The sequence below is a fragment of the Parambassis ranga genome, chromosome 2 (genome assembly GCF_900634625.1).
Source record: "Parambassis ranga chromosome 2, fParRan2.1, whole genome shotgun sequence".
Taxonomy (NCBI): Eukaryota; Metazoa; Chordata; class Actinopteri; family Ambassidae; genus Parambassis; species Parambassis ranga.
The window spans coordinates 24,161,570-24,179,221 of record NC_041023.1 but is presented as its reverse complement, the minus strand read 5'-3'; the positions used below and the strand labels follow the sequence as shown (position 1 = coordinate 24,179,221).

General features: G+C 42.8%; 1 protein-coding gene and 1 non-coding gene across 4 annotated transcripts in view; both read right to left on the bottom strand.

Moving 5' to 3' along the window:
* The window catches only part of anks1b (ankyrin repeat and sterile alpha motif domain containing 1B), a 169,154-nt gene that overhangs the window by 109,812 nt on the left and 41,690 nt on the right, over positions 1 to 17,652 (bottom strand). For all 3 annotated transcript variants that reach the window (XM_028422409.1, XM_028422381.1, XM_028422373.1), the window contains exons 2-3: positions 12,212 to 12,292; positions 9,601 to 9,757 (exon numbers count right to left, since the gene is read on the bottom strand). In XM_028422409.1, the coding sequence (XP_028278210.1) occupies positions 9,601 to 9,757; positions 12,212 to 12,292 (238 nt within the window). The remainder of the gene's footprint in view (positions 1 to 9,600; positions 9,758 to 12,211; positions 12,293 to 17,652) is intronic.
* trnay-gua (transfer RNA tyrosine (anticodon GUA)) lies at positions 10,918 to 11,006 on the bottom strand. The gene is given in 2 exon segments: positions 10,918 to 10,953; positions 10,970 to 11,006. It is a non-coding gene; the product is annotated as a tRNA-Tyr (tRNA).

The following is a 17,652-nucleotide window of genomic DNA, read 5'->3' as shown; positions in this document are numbered from 1 at the left end:
AACAACTAAAATGCCTGCCTTGTCATGTAGCTCATCACATCTGTTGAATGTACACATATCAGACTACAACCTCCATCTTCATCCACCCCTTCCTGCTTCTAATGTACCTCTCAACATTCCAAAATAAAACCAGCAAAACACCATGACCAAACTCCACTGCTCGGATCTCATCTCCTGCTTTTCCTTGTTCCCCAGAGCCTCCCCCCACCACTCCCCTTCCTCCCTCTCCCTTCTTTCACTTATGTCTGTGAGCATTGACTGAGAAAGATGAAGAGATACTATATATGTGAAAAACTGAGATCAGAGCAGAGAGACCCTATATAAATACACATACACGTGATCTAGCAGAAGGAAAAAAACACACCACTACAAGAGTCTCTCCTGCACCTCAGCCAATCAGATCGCTCTGTTTTCCCCGTGGACCGCACACCCCTCCATTCATGGCTGAGTGGAAGCTTCCAGTGCAGGTCCACTGTACTGTGAGCACAACAGTCATGGATGCTGCAATTCACATTCATCAGAGTTTACCAGTGTAATTGCTGCTTACATTATATTGACTAAACTCCATTTGCTCTGCTGCTATGTGGATGTTCTACTTCTGTTTATTATCATTTTCCACTTGAGTGAGTTGCCCTCAGGGGATCATTTTAAGTTCATCTTATCTAATCTACTGTACGAATTCATACACTCCTGCCAAGTCCCAAACCACCACAAATGGAGAGCAATCGGTCATCATTTTCTCTTGACAGAGTTTAGTGTAGAATGGCAAACTGATGTCGGGAGAATAGGCTGCTCGTCTATTAAATATTAAATGCATCTGAAAAAAGAAGCAAGCAAAGAACTGACTGGATGTTGCGACCATATTACTATACCGGATACATTTGTAAGAGCACAAAGCCTCCTGATGACACAAAGATATAGTGAAAGTGAAGAACAGCATGACTCAAAGTGGTGGCACTTCTCCTGCACAGAGCCCATTATTCCACACCTCAGAGTGTGTTATAACACTCATAATCCAACCATGCTAAAAATAAACGCTGCTTGGCTGCAATGGTTACATGAAATTTAAAATGCTGCACAGAGTACTGTTCAATTTTAAAGCTACAGTGTAGAACTGCTGTCTCCCTCATCTGGTGGTGACAGGAATTACACAAGCAGTGTCAACGTGCATGAAATCGCCTCTAGTGAGTCAGAGAATGTTGTGGAAGACCAGGCCTGTGCATGTCTTAGCTGTTGGCTAGCTTGCACCTAAACATAGAGCTTATTGTTTGAACTGAATGATGGTGTCTGTGTGTGCTGTATCATCTCTTCATGACAACCACCATGCTGCACAACAACACATTTTTAATGATATCAACCTGGTGTGAATAGAGACATTTCTGGAATAATAATAAATACCTTAAAATTTTAGGATTTCAAGATATATTGATACATACATATATATCCAAGTCCCGATTCCGGTCGAGTCTGACACCACTTAATCAGGCCTGATTTCCAATCAGGTGATCGGATCGGGACATCCCTAGAGATTAGCATTGGTGCGGGTTCTTTCTTGCCGAGAACACACTGATGTCACCTGACAACTGTTCACTAGGTTGGTATTTGTAAAGTATTTGCATAAGATATGTGAATATTTAGATAAACACAAGCCTGGGACGTTTCAGAGCTGGCAGATGGCTTTCTCTTTACACTGCACACCTTCAGCTCTATTGCCACTATTCATTGCCTCTTTCTGGACTCTGGAGAGAAGCTAGATGAAGTTTACTAAAGCAAAGATGGAGAAGCTGGAGCTTTATGGTTGCACCTCAGCGAAAATATCAATATATACAGTGCACCACTTTTCAAATAAAGGAAGAAACCTTTTTTGTGTTCACAAGAAAACTCCACAGGGTCCCTTTAAGACTTAATTCACGGATTATGGCTTCAATAAGAGGAAGATAATTACTCCACACAAAACAAGCAAGAATGAAATGACTGAGGAAACCAATCACACACGCTGATAAACAAAGCGGCTGCGATAACTACTGGAACCAAGCTTGCAGCTATTGTCGGTGCTGCTTCTGACCCCGTCCGTCACTGCAGCCTTAAGTGAACAATAAAGCTTTGTCGGTCCAATCGGCAGCGCCTCACTCGCACTGCTTAAGATAGGAAAAACACAATTCCCTGACAAAAGGAGGGGTGACGAAGAGATGAACAGAGACACAGGAGTGACAGGACGAAAGAGATGAGGAGAGGAGGCGAGGGAGCAAGAGAAGGAGAGAGAATGTTCCCTCTGTGTTCTCAGAGCGGGCTATATGTTTCCATTACACCGGCTCTGACAGCTTCTCAATATCATCTAGCACTCAGTATATTGTTCCTGATTGGGCTCTGAGCAACAGCCATCTACTAATGCCACATCAACAGGAATAGCGGCACATTATTGACATGCCCAAACAAATGGACGCCACAGCTTTTCTTTTCTTCTTTTTAAGACGTATCTGCTCTTTGGAGATGTGGTTTTATTATTGTTTAAGGAGGACTCTATGTGCAGCATCTCCTTCATAACTATTCTTAACTGAAGTGCGCACACAATCCACTTATATTCATTGTACATTTACACACACACACACACAAACACACACACACACACACACACACACACAAACACACACACACACACACATATCCCATGGTAAACACAATCAGTGCTATCTCAGTTCATCTGCATGTGACCAAACAATGCTACATCCATTCAAATAAGCGAGTCTTATCAGACAGGCCAGGGCTGAAATGAAGCCGGAGCGGGTGAGGCGCAGAGGTATTTGTTTGAACATACACCACGTTAATGCTGATGGACTGATATCCAGGATGAGCTGCGGCAATGTTACAGCATCTCATAATCCCAGCAACTCAGTGCGCTGCCTGGGGAGAGCTGGGTAAATAAATGAAGACGGAAAAAGACGAGGCACACAAGGTGAAACTGTTTTTTTTTCCTCACGTCTTTCTCATGTTTTCATTCAGTATTCTGCACTTCTACATCTCTGAGGAAATCCAAACATCTTATAAGTTGATTTGCATTTTGACAGCTTTAAAAAGAGCTAAACTCATTAGGCTATCCAGCTAATGCTGCTATACAAAGACAGCACAGAAAGCTGCCAATGACTCAGTTGATCCAGCCTCTAACCTGTAACTAATTATAGCAAACATTGCATTCAGTGAAAATAGTACATTTGTTATTTATATACATTTAAAAGATTTTGTAAATACAGGTGTTTAGTGTGTTTACACTGATCTGTTTCGCTTTGTAGTAGAAAGCAGTAGATGCTAAGCAACCTTTAAAGTTAAATTCGTAATGGTACATTATACAACAAATATAACTTTGAGTATTTTCACTGCTTAATAAAGGTTTTTAGGAGTAACATTTCTTTTGCAGAGCATCACGTCATCGCTTTTGCAATTAACTAGTTTGGTTTGTTTGTTCATTTATTTGTTTCAGACTTAGAAGTACTTATTAATCACACATGCTGTGAAAAGTATTGACGTGCCAAATTTAAAGGAGTGCAGTGCAGATAGAATTGGGTCAGTAGAAATTTAATATATCTTCTTTAATCATTTTGTTTGCTAAAAAGTGGCCTGAGTTATATATGCACAATGCATTCACACTTAACATATCAACATTTTACCTGGATATACAAGCCCTGGGTAAAACTTATTGCATACTATCTCATTTATATAATAAAAAAGAAATTATTAACAGGGATATTTATCCAAGTGCACTGCTTGGCACTCAGAGCAGCAGGTTTGATCTAATCCTCAGAGACACAAATGAAGGATTTCTCCAGCTGAAGTGCCCGTGAGCAAGACCTAAAACACATTGCTCCAGTTTGAACAGTGCACAGTTCCACTCTGACCTCCCTGCAGGGTTTATAAAAACACACACCACAAAGAAACAAAAAGAAATCCCACAATTCAGTTTTACAGTGTTTCCATATAACACCTCAATTAACACCCTCACGCACAATCTGCTCGCAGCTTGCAGCAATCACTGCAGGCTGAGAGTTTGTTTTGATTCACGGAGAGATGAATCCATTTTCTTTTGCTGAACTTTAATTAGCAAACCCGCTGCAGACTGTGGAAAACATATGATATAACATTTTCTAAACACATTACTCATAAGCAAACATCCTATGGCTCAGTGTGTGACTTTGTGTGAGTCTTGGCAGCAGTGGGCACGGCGGTGACCGATGTTAGATGCAAGGACTTTCCCAGGGCGGTTTGTCATATTAGCAGGAGCGTGTGTTCTCAGAGGGGCTATGTTGATCATCAGGAAACATATGGTTTCATTTTCTTGTGTGGTAGCAACATACGTCAGGGCTCTAGACTAACTTTTTGCACTGGTTGCACTGGTGCGCCTAACTTTTTTTCTTAGGTGCACCAGCACAAAAATTAGGTGCACCGCATCACATCCGTATATTTTTGTACGCATCAGTACATTTTGTACATATGAATAGGCTTAATAATCATATCACTTTAAAATGAATTTGGACCTTGTATAATGAACACAGTTAAATAAAAAGTATTTTAAATACTGATAAAGTACTGATAGTACTCATTCAAATTATGGACAAACTAGCCAACAAGTCTGCCTGTCAGAAATCCATAATGAAGATTCAAAGTTCATACAGCACTCTTCAGTTCCCTGTTTGCTTTCTCTCTGTATTTTCTGGCTGTCACTCCTCACTTATCTATCTGCCCATGTGAATTAAAAATCATTAAAATTATATACACCATTATTTATTTAATAGTTGTGATTGAGATATATATTTTGTTTTCTTCAACACGTTTCTAATGCAGCTACAGTATCTCTTCTCTCATCTTCCTCACCTCTTCCTCTCTGCCTCTGTCTCCTCTCTTTCTAAAGCTGAGCTCCAGCTGACAGGCTTTTCATTCTGTCTGTTACAGTTTTAGCTGTATGCAGATATCATACTGGCAGACAATGGTCCACTATAGCAGGATAATAACAATACTTTTTAAATGGGCGTTCGTCATGTAACCATGTTCTATAACTCCTTAAAACCAGCTGACTGCTGTCAGTCAGAGTGACTCAGCCTTCATGGATGAACTACGCAGGTCAGATGATACTGTCCTCAGACCTGTTGTTCAGTCTGTTATGATGCTACGAGCACGTCACGCCCCCTCCCTGAACATTACCGGCTCGTTATCATCCGTCATTCAGGTCAAAAGCAAATTAGCAAAACCTGCATAGTAGCAACAAATCCTGCTCTTCCACTGCATGTTCACCTGAACTGCGGCTTCTGCAGCGAAACGTCTTTAATACCTGTCGGTCTGTGTGTGCGCTGCGCGGTGCAGTGAGAGGGCCGTATGAGTTTTGCACACACGTCCGGGCTGAAACGAACTTTGTTCTTGTTCCCGATACCTCGGGTAACAGATCTCTCTGTTCTCGTGGAGTATGGAACAAGCTTTAGCGCACAGCATCAGCTCTGCGCAGCATATGTCCGTGTTCTTCTTTTTCTGGATTTCCTGCGGTCTCGGCTGACCGCAGCAGACACGTTTTCAAAGATACACACACGCAGGGCCCCGCCCTTCATGGTCTCTGATTGGTTTAGACCACGATATGAGCCTGATGTGTGTCTGTTGTTGGACCACAGGGAGACTTTTAAGAGTTGCGGAGAATGTATCTCCCTCTAACAGCTGGTCGTACCGGTGCAACCTCTGATATTGTTTTGGTTGCACCTTTGAGAAATTAGGTCGCATTTGCGACCAAAATGGTCGCACTCTAGAGCCCTGTACGTGCATGCTAGAATTACCACACAGGCACAAACACTGGAAGAAAATTTGAGGAAACGCACAAGGAGGCGTACGACCTCCTAACCCGTTACCTTCCCCTTAGTTCACACAGTCTTTAAACTCCCAGAACGCCTTGCTGCCTCTCATATGATCACTCTGCTAATCTCCTTCGGGTCAAAAAGGGAGGAGAAAATGAAGGATATAACCCCAACATGTTTCTGTTGTTAGAAAAGAAAACACTCCTGGAATGTATCTGCTGCACAGCAACACACACGGGACAGCACAGTGTACACATAATAACCCTTAAACTCTGGGTAGAAGAAGCAGTCCAGAGGTTGTGTGCTAGTTCCCACATACACACACTCACATCTGCTCTGTATCGGTGGGCAAATCTGCCGGACACAACTGTCCCTCACACTGCCCCGAGCACACTCATTTTTACAGTCCAGCGCTTCTCTGCAGGCTAAATCGTGTCATTACTAGTTAGTTAACATAATCTGCCTGGATGTGTGCTATTGTAAGTGCAACACCTGGGGCCAAAGAGTCTCAATGTACGCACTCGTAACACATTATGCAGTAACTCTATAAATACAGTTCACACAGTGAGAAGAACTCCAGCATCTCAGCTCTCATCATTTACAGTTCAGCACAGCTAATGGACTCCTATTCTTTCACCAAACAGGTGTAATGCCTCCACGGGGTGCACCTTCAAAGCACCTGTTGTGTAATCACACACAGCGTAGGTATTTTTGGTCCTATGTTCTGCCATGCCAGCTTGTTAATTTGGATCTCTTTTGGAACAGTAAGATGAAAAAAGAATCCCACAAAAAAAACTGCTCAAGCTGTCCGCCCGCTTCACACTCCACCTCTTTGCCTGTATTTGGATGAACAGGAAGGTTAAGTGGACTCAGACACTGTACAGTGTATGGGTGCCCTGGGCTTCCAGTCCTCAAGGCATCGGACCAGCAGGTCTTTCCAGATTCAACCCTAAAACATCAGACCCCCCCTGAGCCTTCCAGATTGCCCAAAGCCACACTAAGGAAAAAAATGACATTCAGCTACTTGTATTAGCGATCTTTCATTTATGAACACAGATGAGAGCAGGGAGGATAAATCAAGAGCTTCCCCTTCGCCTTTTTCATGTTTTAAAAAAAAGAAATTAAAGTTAAATCTGGACACATCAACAGGCTAGAGCGAGCCGGCAGTTCATGATTCAGCCTGAGTGGGAGAAAGAGAGATCACAACCAACAACGTGTCACTCGTCAAAACATGCATTTGGCCTTGCAAGCGGAGTGCAAGCCTTGAGTAAACAAGCAATCTTTCACTATCAATCACTGTCTCACCGTCTCTCTCTCTCTCACACACACACACACAAACCCACTGTATGTATAATCATCTTCTCCAGTCAGCCTCCACCTCTCACAAACACACACTCATGCTCCCACAATAAACACAAACAGCTGTGAATAAGAACTACTGGGACCAATTAGACAATAAACACTGGGCTGGAACTGGTTTACCGCCAACTAATCACATCCACTAACCCCAAATAATCCGTTATTGGCTGCAGAGAGGGACCGCTCCACCTACGCACTTCCGCCACCTCCATTTCTGTCAAACTAGTACTTACTTGCCTTACGTGTACAAGTGAGGACAAACATGGAGCTTCTCTCCCTGATGTAAAGATAACAGAACATAGTAAGCCAAAGACTGTGCCCCTGGAATGACCCAATAAAACACATACACTCCACCTCTGACACCAGTAATGGTGTGTGTGGGCAAAGTAATATTGCCGAGAATGGGGTATTGTGCAGCAAATGGCTTGCTGCTGTAAGTCTGGATGATAGGTGTGAGTGTGTGTGAGGTTGTGTATATCACCTTGACTAATGTATGCAAGCCCTGCTCTCTACTGCAGACATGACAGACAGTGGGAAAATACAGAGCTTAGGCATCGTAAACACACAGATGCTCCATAAATCTTGCTCTCTGATTTATGTCGGCAACCTGAAGACAACTGCACCCTCGCGCTGACGACGTAAAAAACACTGCTGTGCAAACACGCAGCGTTTAACATACACAAGTACCGGGATTTTAATTTCACTGGTGCAAAACAAACATGAGTGCTTAAGAGGAAAATACACTACAAACAAACACTAAACACATTTAGGATAATAAATAGAAGTGGAGTCTTTGTGTGTTGCTGTGTGCAACAGTGCGACACACAAACAGCACTGGTTAGCAGCAATGTTTATTATACAGAGGGGAAGATGGAAGCTGCTGATAAGAGGGGAGATAAAACCAGCTTGTTGATAAACAAACCTCAAAGAGAGATTTACTGTAACAAAAGAGGCATCAAATATGGGGTGAATATAAAAAGGCTCTTTCATTTCACAGGTGCAAAAAGGTTGTGAGCCTTCTGTAATGTCCCAAACCTATGTGTCAATTATCCTTTGACTTTGCAACTGTTGTCCTCGTCCTACATCAGACAACACTATGGACGTTTTACAGTGTACTGGCTGAGTATACAGGAAGAGGAAATGCAGCATAGAAGCTATGGGTACACCTGTCAATACCCTGTAAGTGGGTACGGCAGGTGGGGACCATCCAGAAACTAAGCTGCTGAGAGAAAACAGCACCTGGTGGCACTGTTGCTCAAATTTTTCTTACTGATGCATTTACATCATGGTCCGTCCATCCATCCATCCATCCAATTTAGGGGAATTACTGGTTTGATAACAGCAACACCACAGTGGTTCCTGCATTGTTGTGCACATATGGGCTCTCTCTGGATAGCATAAGAATCACACAGGCGGTCAGTGACCGGTGAGTCAAGTTCCACACCCAAAAACCATGTACAGGACAAAGCAAATAGATGGAAGATGAAATGGATAAACAGATGGATGGATGGATGGCTAAATCACAACAATTTTCCTTTAACTTTGTGGGGCTGCAAAAACAATTACAACAACACATTAACAGCAAGAGTGTAATTCCTGGAAAACCTTCATGTAGAAAACATTTGTTTTCTATCACAAAGACGTACACGCACAAAAACAAACTGACTGCACCAAAAGTCAAGCATCATGTACAGTATCCTCTCCATCAGCAGCTTTCGCTCAGTGTGTGTCCACGCTGCCTGCACAGCAGCTCACTCAGCTCAACAAATCATTGATGCGGTAAAAAAAAAATAAGAAAAAAAAAAGAAAAAAGAAAATTACCCATGTTCACTCGCTGACAAACCTCTTCATTTCGGGGGCAAGGGACATCATTTATCACAGCATACAATTAGGTTCTAACAACTCTCAGAGGGAAACGATTTGGCTAATGGTGACACAGAAAAAACGTGCTTATTAGGCACAGTAAATAACGCTCTGATAACCTTGGGGGCCCATTACTATAAGAAGGAGCAATATCAACAACACTTTTGGTTAAAACACCAATTCCTGTGTGTGTACATCAGCGAGCTCTGACATCATCAATATGCAGCGAGGAAAGATGGACAGAGTGCGGGAGGAGGAGAAGGTCATTTTTACTGATGAAGAATGACAGCAGCGGCAAGCTGAAATGCTCCCAGAGCAGAAACGCTCACCAGCCTGTCAGAGAGAGATCACTGGAGACTGTACAGGATCAGGAGAGGCCATAATCAGACGGGTTTATGTACATGTCCTGAGAGGAAGCTAGTGGTTACATAAAAATGGCTCCTCTAGTAACTCCTCTGACCTGTAGTCATTCATTTTTATGCTCTGTTAAGTTTAGTGAGTTTGACCCAGCAGTGGAAAGTGGAGGTCTTTGAGAGGAGGATGATGGGATTACCTGTTGGTTGACCCGGCAGTGTGAGGGACCATGGTGGATGAGGATACGGACGATGTCTACGTCTCCCCTCCAGGCAGCCAGGTGCAGCGGGAAGCAGCCTTTGCTGTCAGCGATGTTTGTGGACGCCTCGAACTGGAGCAGCTTCAATACCACATCCCTGAGAGAGACAGAGAGACAGATCAATAAATAGCAGATAGGAGAGACACAAAGCTGAGCACAGGGACCAGAGATCCATACTGTAGAATACAAAACCAAACATTTCTAACATTACAGTACTAACACAACATACATTGGTTTTAGTTCACCAGGAGCCTGATGAAAGGCAGATTAAAAAAACTGCCACTTCTGAGGCTAAGCCTGCCAGATTTCTCCAGCAATATGTGTAACCTTCCAAGAAGGCCAGACCAGTGAGGTCTACATAAAGACGATGGCCTCGGTTTTCTGAGTACCGTACTGCTCATGGAAAAAGGGCCACACTATTGCAGAGACCTACAGCACTGACAGATGCTCTTCCACCAGGACAATGCTCCTGTCGTCAGGTCCTCAGAGCTGATGCTGACCAGGAACGCTGAGTTGAAGTTGAAGTTTTTATTTAACCTAAACACAGGCAAAGGGTGGGTGCAGGAGTGGAGCTGAGGTAGATGGACAGTTACTGAAACAGTCAGTCAAACCCATGCTTATGTGAAATTATTAAAATTTAAAAAGAAAGTTAGGGAAACTTTGTCCCTGTAGAGTTATTATATATATAAAAAGGCAACATATCAATAGAAAGTGTTTGGGTGCTGTTTATTTCTGCTGTGAAGTTGGACGTTTTTTCATGGTGGTCTATGGGGATTGACTCACTTTTGGCACCAGGTCCCAGAGGCCATGGTGGGAACTGCAGTTAATGACACTTCATTTCCAGGGTGGTTTTCTAGCCATGTGATCTGGTCCCACTTTGTCAAACAAAGCTTGGGTGATTGAGAGCCTTGGCTGTAAGTCATCTTAAATAAACCGATTCATAACATGACAAATCAGAGAGTTGGGTTTGGGATGTAAAGTCCATTCAGCTGCTACTTAGCAGTAATGTCAGAGATACCGTTTCATTTTATTTTTATTTTTTATTTTTTTATTTTAGATACTGTATTAATCCCAGAGGGAAATTCGTTACGGCTGCTGCACTTGGCAGTGTCATACAATGACTAGCAAGGCGCGCCACAGGCTAGGGTGAAGTGTCTTGCCCAAGAACACTAGGGAGGAGTTGGGATTGAACCACCAACCTTCCGGTTATTGGACAACCCTGCTATCCCACTGCGCCACTGTTGCCCCCAAAGTCTGTCCTTCGAGCCGGATTTGAACCAGCGACCTAAGGATGCCTGGGACTCTCTCACTACAGTCCTCCGCTCTACCAACTGAGCTATCGAAGGAAGGCTTCATATTAAGAAGACTCCAGCTGAAGTCGCCGCCTCTGTCTGCAGAGGAAAGGTGAAGTGCTTCATTTGCATTTAAAATGTCAGGGGAAGAAACAGAGGAGACAAAAGGGGCAAACCCTCTCTCTGGAGCAAGGGTGTACGCAGCACTGTGAAGCTTAATGAACTGCTTAGTTAATTTCAGTATTTCATTTTATTTTATACATTACTTCACTCCGGAAAAAGCAAAATTAAACAGCAGAGCCACAACGGGGGGGATTTCAGGGTCAAACTTCACATCCATCAAAGGCTCGATGCAGATTTCAACAGAACTAAAACTATCTTAAAAATTCACTTCAGACTCTGAATGCAGCTGTGCCGGTTGCCAAGCCTTCCTTCTTCTATATCTTAATTGCCAGTTCTCTTTCCACTTTCCTACCTCGATGTTAAATCTCTCCTCTGCAGCAGCTTTTTGTTGGCGGCCTGATTTTCACACTGAGGCTGCATTTTTCTTCCCCTCGTCTCTTTCTTCCTCCTCCTCCTTCCTTGGTTGATCTGAAGTAGGAAATCCACATAATTGCCCCCAAAACACAGGACTAATCCTTCAGTTCCGCCAAACTGGGATAGCGGTCAGACCTGCAGCTAATCCAGACAGTGTAAAGGATTTCTCAACAGGCCCAGGTAGAGAAAGAAAGCTTGCAAAGCTTGTTCTCAAAATCATGGACACATTTAACACTGAGGAGTTTTTTATTTTTTGACTAATAATGACAGCTAACTCTTGCACAGGTGAACAGGATGGTGCGTTTCCTTTTAATAACCACATCAAATGGCTCAGGCTCCTTCATCCAAGCAGATAATGTCTGTCTTCTGGAGGTATCCAAGCATCACAAGGACATTTTGCCAGGAAAATTCAGCAAAGCTGCTGCTACAAGCAGAGCAGAGACACTTATACTCTATTTCTGCTGGACCTTTCTAGGTTAGATTTCTTTTTTCCCCTCTCATTTGGTTACCAGGGAGACACTACAAACAGATCTGAGTAAAACACAATAAAAATGGATCAACCCAGCAATGGTGGTTTCTTGTCCATCTTGCCAGCACCTGCCTCCACCTTGCTCCTAGGTAATCCAAAAGTGGACACACAGACTATAGTTCCAGCCCTACAGCAAACCACAGTAACATCAGTACAAACATTAGAGAGTAGAGAGATGGTCCTGCAGTCTTACCTGTGTCCATTGAGTGATGCATGATGTAAAGGTGTGTATCCTGAGCTGTCGGTGCAGTTCACATTCAGACCTTTCCACATGCTGTAAAACAGAGAAACATCACAGTTAGCAAACACACATTTTGAACTGCAGCTAAACCGTTTATTTTATTGATTGTCTGTGTACAGATTCAAAAGATGACACTGCACACCTGGACTACACAAGATGAAGGAACCAGCTGTGAAAATGCTTTTTTCTGAGCAGCTATCATTCTCTTTACACTGTTAAGTGAACATTCTTGCAATTAAATTATGCATGTTTCCACTGACAAATGCATAAATAATTCTTGTAGGAGCCTGTATAAACAGAGCCTTTTGAGCTCTTTTAATGAGATTAAGCTGGCCACAACTGCAGCCTCCTAAGAGAGTTTGATTCATTTCACTTTCTTCACTTATTTATTTGCACAGAAGAATTTAGCTTTATTATATAAGGGTCCTAAGGTGAGGTGTATAATTTCTCATTTTGAGGCTACTGCCAGAAAAAGTCCTATTTCATCATCTTGGCAAATAATGAAAGTGAATGAGGTCAACTCTTGTCCTCACAAAAGGCTGAGCATGCAAATAAAACCACACTAAACAGAATCTCATAAGGGATAGAGAAGTACGCACACTGACACACTTATCTACACACACATCCACACACACACACACACACTCTCAAGCTCAGGGTTTTCCCGGGGCTATAATTATATGACCTCTCTTTTTCACATGAACCCCTCCAAGCACGTCAGAGAGAAGTACTAATTAGCTAAATTCCAAGCTGAGCAGCTCTGGGCTCAAAAGCTGATTCAAGAAACTTCTAGAAATGACTATTACTGCTTCTATTAAAAACAGTAACTTTGACACGGAGAGCAGAGTCACATAATGTAAAGCTATATCTGAGTGATGCTAGAAATAAATGTATTCATTGCTGAGGAGTTTTTTGTACATTTTAGGCAAAGCAACTGTTCAATCTTCAGATCACTTTTAGTTGGTGTATTGCTCAGGAGGTGGAGCTTCAATCAGCTACTACTGTCAGCAGCTCATTCTAATCTTTTTCCAGTATGGTTTGGTTCGCAGTAGCCCAGCTCCTCAAGGGCAAACACAGCATTGTTAAATGTGAAGATGTTTGGATCGACGGGCTGTGAGAGAGAGCTGCAAGTCACGATTGGCCTCCTCTGGACCCGTATCCTTACAAAGATGTCACTTATAATTAATATGTCACAAATAATTACTCTTCTAGAACTATCCTTCCTCAAGAAAATGTGTTTGGACAGAAATATTTTTTAGTAATTAAACAGATTTTTCTATTCTTTTCTCTGACAGCTTCTGCACCTTGAGGTGATTTTTTTCTTTCCTTTGAGTGACTGAAACTGAAGCAGCTGGCAACATTCACTGACAGACTTCAACACAATCATCAAGGGCAGTGCTGTTACGCCGTGCCTACATGCACACACACACACACACACACAAATAAACCTGAATTAAAAGTGGTAATAAAGTCTAGCTGACAACAGACTCACACAAAGTGACACTGAGAACACAGCGTTCACTGCTCAACACTCAAAAGACGCAGAACATTTCATTTTTCTGACATCAGTGATGATATAAGGTGCCTGTTTTTCCAGTGCAGGTACAAAACGTGTCCAGGAACCTCACAACAACCTAACACAGACATGCAAATGATGATCACACAGGGATCAGAGGACAGCAGGCCACAGAGAAAGCACAAGCTTGTTTCTATATTGGGTCGGTTGATCTGTACAGACTGCGAGTGTGAGTGTTTGTGTGTCCATATTGATCATACTGCTGCTCTGCTGACCCCTTTCAGCACTGATCTACACAACCCAGAGGCTGGGTAGTTTAAAAAAAAAAAAAGCAAAATGAATGGATGAGGGAAGAGGAAGGCTACAAACGAGAAGCATAAATGTGATGAAGGTGTAGAGGAAGAGGAAATGAATCCCAGTTTCTGCTGTCAAGTAAATGTAGACCGATCAGATTCCCCCAGATTCACAAATATCCAGCACAAAGAGTAAAAACATGCTGACATTGTGTGTAAAACTACATCTGACGTTATGGCAGAAGGGAAGGAAATAGAAAGTTTTAGAGGTCATGGTGTGACTGGAGCTTTCATTATTAAACGCTTGGGAGGAACTTAGCAGCAGGTGGTGTGTGTTTTTATTGCTTAGGTTGTGATGCACACACAAAAACACACAGAAAGGATTCATTACATGTTTCTTTGAATTAAAGGTAGGGTAGGAGATTTCATTCACAAGTCACAGACTGGTTGGGAGGCGTGGCTTCGGGGTGAACTCGAGAGAAAGGGGCGTGTGTTTACTTTCAAAATCTGGCTGATTTTACCGTTTTCAAAATCTCCTACCCTACCTTTAACACTGCACATTCTTTTTATCAAAATCAAATCAAACTTCTAAATCAGTCCTTCATTATCAAATATTTAGATGGAAACACAGGTTGTTCCATGTTATCCTCTAAGCTGTTTTCTATATCCGACAGCTGTTCACTTAACAAACCAGACCTTCAACGTGCAGACATAAACACACCCACACACATATTTCCCAGCACTGTTACCTTAAAACAACCAATCTGTACTCCAATTCATTCAATCCTGCAGGATAAAGACTCGTGTCATGCCAGCAGCACAACAACACAATCCCCCTCTCCCTCACACACACACTGTATTAATGCACAAACATGGCAGTCATACCAAGAGCACCCAATAAAAACCTGCACAAACAAATATGTAAGGCCGGCGTGTGAGAGGGACGCCTTGTTCACAGAGAACATGAGCCCGACTGTAACAGCCGGAGCTGGACGAGGTGTTGTGATTATAACACTTTTCCATGTTGTGGAGTTACATAGGTGTTTGCAGCGGCTGTCACCGCTAAAGGAGTTCTTTACACCTTTACACATTCAAAACATAAAAAAATACTTGGCAGCACATAAAAAAAATGTTTATTTTCCTTATTTACATTGTGATGCAACATTTATTTGCATTGACCCTCAGACAAAGAGCTGCTATCTACAAAAAAAACTAATGTAGATGCAAATAAATAAATTCATAAAATGACGCAATCTTTGCTCTTGCAATGTGAGCAGTTGCACTAAAGAGGGATTTCTCCTCTAAACCTCTCAGACTGTTTATCTGAATAACTCCTAGAGGCCTGACAAACAGTATTTTTGTTAATCTCATTTTTTATTTTGCAACCTCTTAAACTTATCTTTGGAGGAGCCTAAACCTCCTCACCATTCACTATGATGTTGATATTCATAGCTGCACAGTGTGACCAGTTTATTGTTTCCACTGTGCTACAATCTGCCACACACTACCAAGCACAGAGAGAAAAATAAATAGCACACACACACACACACACACAAACACACACACACACACACACTGGAAGACAACTATGTAAAGAGCCAGGTTTTATTATCACAGCAGCTCTGACTTCCATGTTGTTCCACCACTACAAACCCAACCTGAGTTCACCACGCTATCAATGCTCCATTGTTTTCCATAGAAACATAAAGCCAGCTAGCCAAGCTTAAACAGAATTAGTAGAGTGCAGATTAGATAATGGAGGAGAGGTGCCGCTACAGAAATGCAGACTCATGGTGGATTAGTCAAATGTGTAGACAACATCCTACCTAATTAACCTCAGGAGCTGCAGCAAAGTGAAGGAAAGCTCTCATTAGGATGCTGTGTTGGTCTTTGTGTGTGCACAAATGCTGCTATTAAGATAAACGTAAAAAAAAAAAATCAGTGGTGTGTTTTTGGTGTTTGTGTCAGCACTCTCTGTCCTCCTTAGTCCTCTAACTTTTCCTTCCTGAGGTCCAAACACTCTGAAAGGTAAAGAGGTCAAACGTTAAGTCCTCCCAGCAGGCAGAGCAATGCTGCCCTCTGTTTGAACCCATCTTCAGTTACAGCCTGAGAGTTTCACTTCCCTGCAGCAGAGGGCCACGCTGACATGATGTAATATTGGAAAACTTAAAAGGAGCGACGTGTTTTGTCAGTATAATTTAATGCCAGCAGCACTCGCATATAAAGATCAGGTTGATTATCAACCACCAATAACACTTGTAGATGTCAGCATGTGGGTTACAGATAGGGATGTCCCGATCAGGTTTTTTTGCCCTCGAGTCCGAGTCTGAGTCATTTGATTTTGAGTATCTGCCGATACCGAGTCCTGATCCGATACTTTCTATAAAGGCACTCATTGCGGCAAAACCCGTGTAATGATAATGATAATGACATATAATGCAAGTACACCCTTTCAAAGATCAATAAACGTTAATTTCTAAAGAACATTTAACATTGGAAAGGCCCCCAATTATCAACACTATTATTATTATTGTTATTATTAATGATATTAATATTATTATTATGAGTAGTGGTAGGCCTATTACCATGGCTTATCTGAGCATAGTCAATGGAGTTAAGTCAAACCAACTAGAACGTCATGAGCAACAGAGAGTCGAACAACACGCACTCTACCTGCTGCTGGGAGTGGGCTCACCTGTGCGCGTGTGTTTGTGTGCGCACGCGTTTGCGTGTGTGTATGCGCATCAGCGAATTTTAAAAACGCCACCATGTAGACAGAAACACATAAAATAGCAGAGATGGCACAAGAGGACTGGGCAAGAGAACTAGACTGGGTGGCGCTGCAGCGAGTGCCGCCAGTGAGAAGGCAGAGAACTTCACTCGTACAACGCGGACTCTCTCTGATGGCACGTTGTATTCATAAGCATGTTTAGTGTTGTGGTGAATTGTGTGGAAGTGTTGAACCGGTGTTGAGCAGCTTCAGAGCTCTGTGTGTTGCTGTAACCAGCGTCCAAGCCCTGCAGCGCTGTGACGCACCGTGGCGACGCAGACAGCGAGCTGACAGAGGTCTGCTCAGAACATCACGTAAACGTCACACAATGAGTTAAAAAATAAGAACTACCTGTTGGTTTGACACATTTTAAGACAGAAGCCGCGGGCCATATTAAATCTGACGGCCGGACTTTGCTCACTTTATACGCTACGACGCACCGGAGTGACGCCTTTTGTCATCCAGCCTCTTTGGCAGCGAGAGGGAGAGAGAGAGAAAGAGAGGAAAACAAACCAGCGTGCAAATGTAATTTATCGCGGCCGAAAAACTTATCGAGCCCATTTAAAGTTATCGTGCAATTAATTGATTTATTGTTTATCGCGACAGGCCTGTGTGTGTGTGTGCCGCCACACTGGGAGATTTCACACACGCAGCACATCGAGGTCTCGAACCAGGACCTGTCGCACCAAAAGCAGCTGTCATACCCCTGCACTACAAGACACAGAGCCACCCTGCACAGAAGGCGTTAACTTTGACAGCCCTAAAAAGTATATATCCGAGTCCTGATCGGGAGGTAATGTCCGATTCCGATCGA